This window comes from Lampetra fluviatilis, chromosome 7, assembly GCF_964198595.1.
Source record: "Lampetra fluviatilis chromosome 7, kcLamFluv1.1, whole genome shotgun sequence".
NCBI lineage: Eukaryota > Metazoa > Chordata > Hyperoartia > Petromyzontiformes > Petromyzontidae > Lampetra > Lampetra fluviatilis.
The window spans coordinates 18,386,842-18,397,460 of NC_136281.1; the positions used below are offsets into that span (position 1 = coordinate 18,386,842).

At 55.2% G+C, this 10,619-nt stretch overlaps 1 protein-coding gene across 1 annotated transcript; it reads right to left on the minus strand.

The window, feature by feature from the left end:
• Positions 1–907: 907 nt before the first annotated feature.
• On the minus strand, positions 908–8,005 carry LOC144933323 (bone morphogenetic protein 2-like). The gene is made up of 2 exons (XM_078858007.1): positions 7,444–8,005; positions 908–2,773 (listed from the first exon to the last, which is right to left on the minus strand). The coding sequence occupies exons 1-2, from the start codon at positions 8,003–8,005 to the stop codon at positions 1,851–1,853; spliced, it is 1,485 nt and encodes a 494-aa protein (XP_078714133.1). The 3' UTR covers positions 908–1,850.
• Positions 8,006–10,619: the final 2,614 nt, after the last annotated feature.

The window sequence follows — 10,619 nt, forward strand, 5'->3', positions numbered from 1 at the left end:
TGGAGGTCACTACTCTGAGAAGCGGGTGGGGGGGGGTGTGAAGGCGGGTGGAGAGAACGTGGGCATCGTGACGCAGCCGTGGTTGTGGGGAGTGGGCGTGGAGGTGACCGAGTAACGATGGTGGTGGTGGATGGGTGTCTGACTCCCAGGCTAAGTTCTGTGGGGCCACCCGCACACACGAGTGCACGCATCACAACCACGCCAACACGAGCAACCACTGGGGGCATCTCTCATAATTATCCACAGACCATGATAATTCTTGTGTGCTTGCGTGCGCGCGTGCGTGAGACATCACAGGCACACGTGTGAATAAATTTCCACTTTCATGAATTGCGTTTTTCCAATTTTGTGCCCTGTGCACTCGAAAACTACTTCGCCAGGGCGTCAAAATAACTCCTGACGGTGGAAGAATGGAGAGACACTTTCAGTGAAATGGTTCAAGGCCGTGCGATGGTGGCACATCTTCTGATTTTCTGCTAAATGGGACTGGACTTTGGATGGCGGGGGTGCGTGGCAATGCAAATTTGTGTGCAGTGAAGGCAGTGTGCCTTGATTGAGCACCTAGTGTGGGTCCATATCCACGTGTGAATGTGAGAGTGTGGGGGATGTGGCGCCGTGATTAGCACGCTGCACTATAAACCCAGCCACCCAAGTTTGATTCCCGATCATGGCCAACACCAGTGACGATTATCTGAACCGGTCCTTGGCCTCCCCTAGGTCGACTCGGCCCCACATGAGTACCTGGTGCGGTGTGTAAACAACGCCGCTCAGAGACAAAGGTGTGCCGTTCTGGCCTTTATAGCTGCTCCCGGCTAACAGCACCTGCCCCAAAAGCCTGTTAAGGCTAATATTGGGGAATATTTGTATTTGGTTTATGCATTTGCACGAATCCTGGCCTCATGGTGCAAACAAAAATGAATCCACAGCAGATTTGTAAAAACGTTAAATTCACATTTCCATTATAGCTAAATATATAAATACAGACATGTGTGCTGATATATCAATGCATATAACAATAAATATATAAAGGATTTTAAACTTTGTGATCATTGTAGTTTATATAATATAACGATAATAACCCAACGTTTCATTATAAAATTAATGCAGGTAAAATGTTCGTGTGCAGAACGTATTTGTTGTGTGGACTTTGTTTCATTAGTTATATAAATATTTAATCATTTAGGAAAACAATTGTTCATGACCATCCAGTATATTTAGTTTTTGTATAAATACAGATTGGAAGAAAGTTCCATAGCGAGAGTCGTTTGTGCCGCACGGCGTTGGTTCTCTTCGCCTGGCGTGCCACCCGGGGCTCTTTGTGGAGTCGCCATTTCTTCACCAACCACCCCGATCTCACGGCAATACTTCGTGGAAAAAAAATGCAGTGGTGCTTCCCAAAGCAGAGAGCCCGACCAGGATGTTCCTTCTGTTTACGTCGTCACGTTTTACTCCATTCCTTCCGAGATGAGAGCGGACCCTGCTGCACGATCACTGCCAGCGCCACGAGTCGTGTTCACACCTCGCGTCGGAACGCACTGCGGCACGCCAGCGGTGCCCTGGCACGTGTCCCATCGTGGCAAAGACGTCGCCAACATTTCATGCAATTATCTCACTCTAGTCAAATTGAAAATCGGGCCCCCGAAGGTAAAACTCATTTCAAAGCATCGGGGATGATTGGAGCAAGGTTAGGGCCGTGGTCAGGAATAGCGCCCGTGCTGATGTCCGATCGGCGAAGTTGTTAGGGTCAGGGATGGGGTCAGGTCACGTGATGATGAGCTCTTACCCCGCGCCTGCCATCGCCGCGTCGCCCCTCTCCACACTTGGGCCGATTCTCGCATTGACGGCGCCGTTTAGCGGCAGCCACAGCCCTCCACCACCATGTCCTGGTAGTTCTTGAGCACCACCTTGCCGTACTCGTCCAGGTAGAGCATGGAGATGGGACTGAGCTCCGTGGGCACGCAGCAGGCGCGAGGGATGCTCGCGTTCACCGAGTTGACGAGCGTCTGCACGATAGCGTGGTTCGTCGAGTTGAGGTGGTCGGCCAGAGGGAAGGGGCACTCGCCGTGGCAGAAGTAGGCGTGGTACCCGGGCGGCGCCACGATCCAGTCGTTCCAGCCTACCTCGCGGAAGTCGACGTAGAGCGCGTGGCGCCTGCAGCCGTGGCGCGGCTTGCGCCTAGCCCTGAGCGCCGCCTGCCTCGGGGCCCCGCCGGCGCCCCTCCTCGCGCGGCCCCGAGGCGCGAACGGGGCCCGGCCGTCGCTGCCAAAAGTGACGAGGAGCGGCCTCGGCTCGGTCCGGCGGCTCCCGTCGCCCGGAAAGGGCGAGGCGATGCCCGAGCGGGGCCGCGCGGGCGTCGCCTCGCCGGGCACGCCGTCGGCGGCCCCCCCGCCACGCGGCCCCCGGACGGGCAGCACCTCGACCGCGAAGCCCCGGTTAGGCGCGGAGCCCCGGGTCCAGCGCGACACGGCGGGGCTCACGTCGAACGCTTCCCAGCGCGACTCGTTTGCGCGCACCACGCGAGTGTCCAGCAGCCGGCAGGCGGCGCCCGACGATGGCGGCGCCACCACCTCGTACACGTTGATGCGCTCCAGCCGAGGGGCCGACTCGCATGCCGGCGAGGATGAGGGACATGGGCTGTGCACGCGTGTGTGGTGCACGCGCAGTTCAGCCGCAGTCACCTCCTCAGAGTCCGGGATGGACGAGAGATTGAAGAGGAAGTGCCACGTTGTTCCGTCTTCCGTGCTCTCCCCAAGCGAGAGCTTATCCGTAGACTCTGGGTACATGCAAAACAATAACAACAACCTTTGAGTAATTGTGCCTTCACTTATTTGTGCCAAGCTAGGTGCACTTTCAGGCCATGTGAATTATGGAAGTGTCACTGGCACGAGGCCACGTGGCAAGCCTCTAATTATATAACTGATCGACAGGTGACTTGCTGATGCACCACCTGCACACCTCACTTTGCGGACTTGCTGTGTTTTAGCAGCCGAGCACTCCGCTCGTTGTTGTGAGCGTCGCTCCTCTGCCCTCTATTGTTGCTGGAGGGCGACTGCCTCCAACTGCCGAGTAGCGTCCTTCACAAGCCTCCTCCATAGAGCACGATCTTGACACCATTGATACCAGCCATCAGCAAGTCCAATCAGCTCCACGTCCTCCACATCAGCCCATCTCTTCTCGAGTCTGTTTATCCCCTTATATCCGGGAAAATAAAAGTTGCTTGAGCATGCGTTAGCGGGCTACGTGACCCAGCCAACGCAGCCTCGCCTATCGGAGGAGCTCACCAATGGCAATGTGTGCATGTATGTTGAACTTCTTTCTCACCACATGTTGCCAACCGTGATAATCTGAGGTGTGTGTGGACATACACACACAGAGGGAGGTGCCCCATTCTAGACTGGGTGGACCCTTAGTGAAACATTTAACCATTAATGTTTTAAAGAGGGCGGATGGGGCCACACCATCCATGCATGGTGTGGCCCCATCCATGCATTGTCTCGCTGTTTCTGATAACCCCGTAAAGCCAGCTACTCGTTTTAGGTTGAGTCAACCTAGAAGAGGGTTTCAAATTCTAGATTTGAAGCTTTCATGACTGCAAGGATTCATATTCTTAGGTTCCACCTGAAGACGGAAGCTTGTGTTGCCTCCGAAACGTCGTGATTTTTATTTTACTTTTATTAATTTTAATTTTTTACCTACGTGACTTTATCGAAAAAACCTAAGAATAAGGGTTTCAAATGCCATGATGATGTTGTGTATCATGACCAGGAATTGGTGTTAACTGCGATTCCAACACAACACCCACCTGCGTTTAAACTAATGTCAGTTGTGTTATATCAGGTTGCTTTCTGTGATCAGAGCACTTGATTTGGCAACACGAGTTTAAATCCCAATCGGGATGGGGGAAGGAGTTATTTAAAATAAAAAATTAGTACACTTTGTGGAAAGTCTATAGAGGTTGGTTCCAGCCATAGAAATGTGGAATTTCTACGCCTCTCGTTTGGGATGCTAGATTGTACAAGACCGCAGCCGTGAAAGGATTTATTAATTTTTGGACCGCGAACTTGAATGGGGGAACCGTGCACATTTTTGTCACGCCTGACATGGCTCAGTGTGTGCGCACGTGTCTGTGTGGGCTGTTTGTGTGTGCGCACGTGTGTGTGTGGGCTGTTTGTGTGTGTGCACGTGTGTGTGTGGGTTGTTTGTGTGTGTGCACGTGTGTGTGTGGGCTGTTTGTGTGTGTGGGCTGTTTGTGTGTGTGCACGTGTGTGTGTGGGTTGTTTGTTTGTGTGTGTGCACGTGTGTGTGTGGGCTGTTTGTGTGTGTGCACGTGTGTGTGTGGGCTGTTTGTGTGTGTGCACGTGTGTGTGTGGGCTGTTTGTTTGTGTGTGTGCACGTGTGTGTGTGGGCTGTTTGTGTGTGTGAGCTGTTTGTGTGTGTGGGGAGCGGTAGTGTAGCGGTCAGCGCGCTGCGCGATAAACCTGGCGACGCGGGTTCGATTCCCGCTCACGGCCAACATCAGTGACGATTATCGGAACCGGTCCTGGACTAACCCTAGGTCGACTCAGCCTCAAATTAGTACCTGGTGCGATGTGTAAACATCGCCACTAGGGAGACAAAGGCGGCCAGGCGTGGTGTTGGCCACCCACCCCCTCATGTTCAGTGCCGGCCTTTATCGGAGCTCGCTAACAGCACTTGCCCCTACAGCCTTTCAACGCCAATTGGGGGATCTTTGTCTTTGGGCGACTCGGTATGTTTCTGTGTGCTCGCGTGTGTGTGTGGACTGTTGTGGATGTGGAACCCCGGTGTGTTGCATCTGCCGTCATCCCCGCCAGTCACCCATAACACCTGGATCTGTCCCATGACCTTCTGCCAGCAATGCTTTTGACACTTTACGTGGCCTCAGGGTGCACCTAGGCTGGCACAAGCGTCTTGGTGATGTCACTGCCACTCAGAGTGAATGAGTGCTTGGAAACATGAGTACACATCAGTGTTGTGTCAGTAGTTGGTAGCGGCTGTGTCGTGGTTCGGGAACTGCGCTACAAACCCAGCGACTGGCGTTCAATCCCATTTATGGCTAACATTTCGTAGCGAATATCTAGGACCTCACCTACGTCTGCTCAGCGTTCAATGAGAACTTTTGGCCTTCTGCACTGCCCTCTGTTACCCGCCACGTAGCCCCGCGGCCTATAACACCGGTTACAAACGGTGGTCGCCCATATAAATATCTTACCGTTTGACATCAGACGAAACGCGGCCGCATTCATGATGCTTTGGTCGTAGGTTATCTTGATATATGTAAAAACATATCAAATCGTAACGATAAAATATTGTTAATTGCTACGGTTACTCTATTGGAGTCGCTCCTAACGTGAACATCCATTTGAAGGTGAGAGACGGCAAACAGCGTTGGCTTCCCATAGGAGAACCACGCCACGTAGATAAAACTTCAGAGGCATTCAAAACCAGAGGCATTCAAAAGGATACGGGCAGCTCCATTCATAGCGAGACATTGAAACAACGGCTCGTGTCCTTGCAGTCGCCACACACAAACACAATGTCCCCCGTGTAGTCTCTAACAGATGTTTGGGGCAAGTGCTATCAGGGAGTATCTATGAAGGCCGGCAAGTCACACGAAGGGGTGGTGTGGCCAACACCACGCCCGACAGTCTTTGTCTCTCCAGTTCCCGTGTTTAAACACTGCGCAAGGTAATACTTTGAGGCTGAGTCGACGTAGGGGAGATCCAGAAACGGTTCAGATATTTGCTACACTGATGTTAGCCGTGAGCGGGAACTGAACTCGTTTCGCCGGGTTCGGAGCGCAGAGCGCTAAGAACTACACTACGAGAAACACACGCACACAAGACAAACACGACCCCCCGTATAGCCTGTAACAGAATGTTGGGGCTAGTTCTGTTAGCGCACACTTATGAAGGCCGCCACGGTACACGAGAGGGTGGGTGGCCAGCACCACGCCCGGCCGCCTTTGTCTCCCCAGTGGCGATTATTTTTGCACACTGCACCAGGTACTCATTTGAGGCTGAGTCGACCTAGGGGAGGCTCAGGACCGGTTCAAATGATCGCTGTCACTGGTGTTGGCCGTGGGGCGGGAATCGAACTCAGTGGCCCGGTTCGTAGCGCAGCGCGCTAAACTCACACGCTCTCAGGCGCGCACGCAGTCAAGCACAATACACACCGCAACAACAACCGCCATTCGCCAAAGTGGCGGTGACGTCATCCACGGCGCTTGTGCCAGGCTAGGTGCACGTTGAGGTTACGTGAAGTGTCGAACGCCTGCTGCCAGACCTAGGTGCCATGGGTCGACTGATTGAGATGACTGGCTGATGCACCACCTGTGCCCCCTACTGTGTAAACTTGCTGTGCTTTAGCCACCCGGCGCTCCGCTCGTTGTTGTGAGCGTCGCTCCTCCGCCCTCCGTTGTTGTTGGAGGGCGACTGCCTCCAACTGCCCAGTAGCGTCCTTCACGAGCCTCCTCCACAGAGGCCGATCTTGACACCGCTGGTACCGGTCATCGGCAAGTCCACTCAGCTCCACATCCTCCTGTACCACATCACTCCATCTCTTCTCTAGCCCGTGCCGCGCCCGTTTAAGCCCCCTCGATCCGGCCGAATAGAAGCTGCTTGGGCATGCGGTGGCTGGGCATGCGGGCTACATGACCCAGCCAACGCAGCCTTGCCCAACGGAGGAGCTTACCGATGGGACTGTGTCGAGATCCTTCAAGGATCTGTAAACCCCCCACATAATACAATTTCAAACCGGCGCAAATACTCAATCAGAAGGCTCCACAATTCGTAAGCAATGAAAAGGGACGGCATAACTGTGGCCGAGAAGACCGGAGCTTTGTGTGGAGTGACAGGCCAGGTAGCTTCCACACAGCGATATGCAGATGGACGGCACATGAGGTGGGTGGCCAGCACCACGCTCGGCCGCCTTTGTCTCCCTAGTGGCGATTATTTTTACACTGCACCAGGTACTCATTTGAGGCCGAGTCGACCTAGGAGAGGCCCAGGAACGGTTCAAATAATCGCTGTCACTGGTGTTGGCTATGAGTGGGAATCGAACTCTGGTCGCCGGGTTCGTATCGCAGTGCACACTCACCCCGGCACTCGCACACAACACATTCACACAACACAATAGAACACATTCACACTCGCTTGCTCACTCGCATTCGATGTGCTACTTTGCCCCAAAGAACGGCTGATCGGCTACACAAACGCCGCACGTGACCTTTCCCTCTGACAATCACCACCGTAAACTTGCAAACCCAAGTGAGGATGTGAACTCTGAAAAAGGTGCCGCATTCCAACCTCAACAATGGATCCCCTTCCCGCGAGGACGTCGGCCAACACGTGAGCACGTCGCCATCAGCCCCCCGACTCGAGTCGTTCCCCAGGGGGGGGGGGGGGCGACTTCATTGGCACTCACCGTCGTGATGAAACCCTCGGACGGTGTTTGCTCTCCCTTGCGCTTGCCGTGGGAATGCGACCTCCTCCTCCTCGACATCCACCTCGCCCACACGCTCCTCGTCTGCCCGGGCCCATCGCCGCCGTCGGGGGCCGCCCCCGCGCCCCGCGCGCTGCTGCTGCTGCTGGGCGCGGTAGAGCTGCACGAGGTAGGGGGGCACCGCGACCCCCGCGCCGGGCCGGGGTCGCCTCCGCAGCCCGAAAACCCCGAGCAGCCTCCCCTCGAGCTCCCCCAGCAGCAGCCGCCGCGAGCTCCCGCTCGGCGCTCCCCCCTCGCCATCGCGGCCGAGCGTCGTCGCCGGAGACGGTCCTGCCAGGAGGAGGTCTGCGCCTCCCTCGGATCCTCCTCCTCCTCCGACGCTTCCGATCGCTGCTTCTCTCGCCCCGGCGCTTCCAAATCCTCTTGCAGCAGCAGCACCGAAGCCGCCGCCGCCGCCTCCTCCTCCTCCAAAGCCTCCGTGCGGTGCGGCCAGGTGAAGCAGCGCGGCTGTGATGACGAGAGCGGCTGCTTCACCTGCGATCATGGTGGGCTGGGAGCGGTGGGACAGACCGCCCCGCAATCGCGCATCGTGCACGGGGGGGGGGGGGGCGCGAGTGGCCACCCGGGGGGGGTCACGGCCACCCGGGGGGGGTCACGGCCACCCGGGGGGGGGTCACGGCCACCCGGGGGGGGTCACGGCCACCCGGGGGGGGGTCACGGCCACCCGGGGGGGGGTCACGGCCACCCGGGGGGGGGGTCACGGCCACCCGGGGGGGGGGTCACGGCCACCCGGGGGGGGGGTCACGGCCACCCGGGGGGGGGGTCACGGCCACCCGGGGGGGGGGGGGTCACGGCTCGACGGCGGTCGCGGGGGGCGCGCGGTGGCTGCTGTGGTGTCGGACTGCCTCCCTCGCGCGTGACTCTTCCACCGCCTTCTCCGCTCCACCTTTGTTCTTCACGGGCGAACGGGGTCACGTCTGTTAGGGGGGCGGCGTGCGTGCGACCGTGTCAGTGTCGGAGCCGTGTGCTTTGCGTGTGCCGGGGGGAGAGACGTTTCGGCCGCCCTAAGAGGTGTGCGCTCACGGCAATGAGTGCTCTTGCAACTGGTGAGGGATCGATGTTAGATACGTGTCTTTGTTGTTACATCTAAATTGAAAACTCATTCCTCTAGAACTGCTTTATCATATTTAGTTGTCCTTCCCCCGCACTTCCGATTAGCACGATTGGTTACGTACGGCGCGAAAGAAGTTCAACATACATCTGTGCGCGCGCTGGTCTGTGTGTGCGTGTGTCTGTGTGCGGCCGTGTGTGTATGTTTATAAACGCGTATGTGTGCGTGTTTGAGACTTATGTACGCAAGAAGAAAATCACTCAGCCGCTGTAAGAATAATACAACGGCAGCGATCAATGATTCCCTGATGAGACAAATTCCTCGACCTGTGCCCGACTTCCCTCTCGGTCGCCCTCCGGGTAAAGTGAAGATGCAGTTCATGCGTCGCTTTCATCTCCGTGTCTCTCGTTCGATCCGAATCGTGACCCGAGTCATCATTATTATTAGTATTATTCCCTGTTGGTCTTCAACTCGCCCAGAAGCTGCCCGAGGTGCGTTGTGCCGCAACGCGAACGCGGCCCCCTCGCGATGGAGAATTCCTGAAGACGAATGGTGCTGTGCAGCCGCGTGCTTGCTGCTTCTACAGGTCGTTGCTAATCGTCTCTGTGAAAGGAAACTCAACTCTCTTAAGCTCGAGAAGGACGTAACGCATCCATGTGTCGCAGTCGAGCGATCTTCGTGATCTCTTCCGAGCGAAACTCCTCTGCACGGATGCCGCCACCGCAGGGCACAGCTGCTGCGGACTGCTGCCGCTGATAGCTGCTGCTGCTGATAGCTGTTGTTGTTGCTGATAGCTGGTGTTGCTGATAGCTGTTGTTGTTGTTGCTGATAGCTGGTGTTGTTGCTGATAGCTGGTGTTTTTGATAGCTGTTGTTGTTGTTGTTGCTGATAGCTGTTGTTGTTGCTGATAGCTGGTGTTGTTGTTGCTGATAGCTGGTGTTGTTGTTGCTGATAGCTGTTGTTGCTGATAGCTGGTGTTGTTGTTGTTGCTGATAGCTGGTGTTGTTGTTGCTGATAGCTGTTGTTGCTGATAGCTGTTGTTGTTGCTGATAGCTGTTGTTGTTGTTGCTGATAGCTGTTGTTGTTGTTGCTGATAGCTGTTGTTGTTGCTGATAGCTGCTGCTGCTGCTGATAGCTGGTGTTGTTGTTGCTGATAGCTGGTGTGTTTTTGTTGCTGATAGCTGCTGTTTTTGATAGCTGTTGTTGTTGCTGATAACTGCTGTTGTTGTTGCTGATAGCTGCTGTTGTTGCTGATAGCTGGTGTTGTTGCTGCTGATAGCTGCTGTTGCTGCTGTTGTTGTTGCTGTTAGCTGCTGTTGATAGCTGCTGCTGTTAGCTGTTGTTGTTGCTGCTGATAGCTACTGTTGTTGTTGCTGATAGCTGGTGTTGTTGCTGATAGCTGCTGGTGTTGTTGCTGATAGCTGCTGTTGTTGCTGCTGTTGATAGCTGCTGCTGTTAGCTGCTGTTGTTGTTGCTGCTGATAGCTGCTGTTGTTGCTGATAGCTGCTGTTGTTGTTGCTGATAGCTGCTGTTGTTGCTGCTGTTGATAGCTGCTGCTGTTAGCTGCTGTTGTTGTTGCTGCTGATAGCTGCTGTTGTTGCTGATAGCTGCTGTTGTTGTTGCTGCTGATAGCTGTTGTTGCTGCTGTTGTTGTTGCTGACAGCTGCTGTTGTTGCTGATAGCTGGTGATAGCTGCTGTTGTTGCTGCTGATGATAGCTGCTGTTGTTGTTGCTGACAGCTGCTGTTGTTGCTGATAGCTGGTGATAGCTGCTGTTGTTGCTGCTGATGATAGCTGCTGCTGTTGTTGCTGACAGCTGCTGTTGTTGCTGATAGCTGGTGATAGCTGCTGTTGTTGTTGCTGACAGCTGCTGATAGCTGGTGATAGCGCGTGTTGTTGTCGCTGCTGATAAGGATCCTGCTGTCGGTTCTGAAGATGATGCGTCTGCTGGTGTCGCTGGTGCCGCTGCTGATGTTCGCGTTGCGAATGCCGCTGTCGCCGCTGTCGCCGCCGTTGCCGCTGCCGCCTGTAACGCCGAGCAGCTCCCT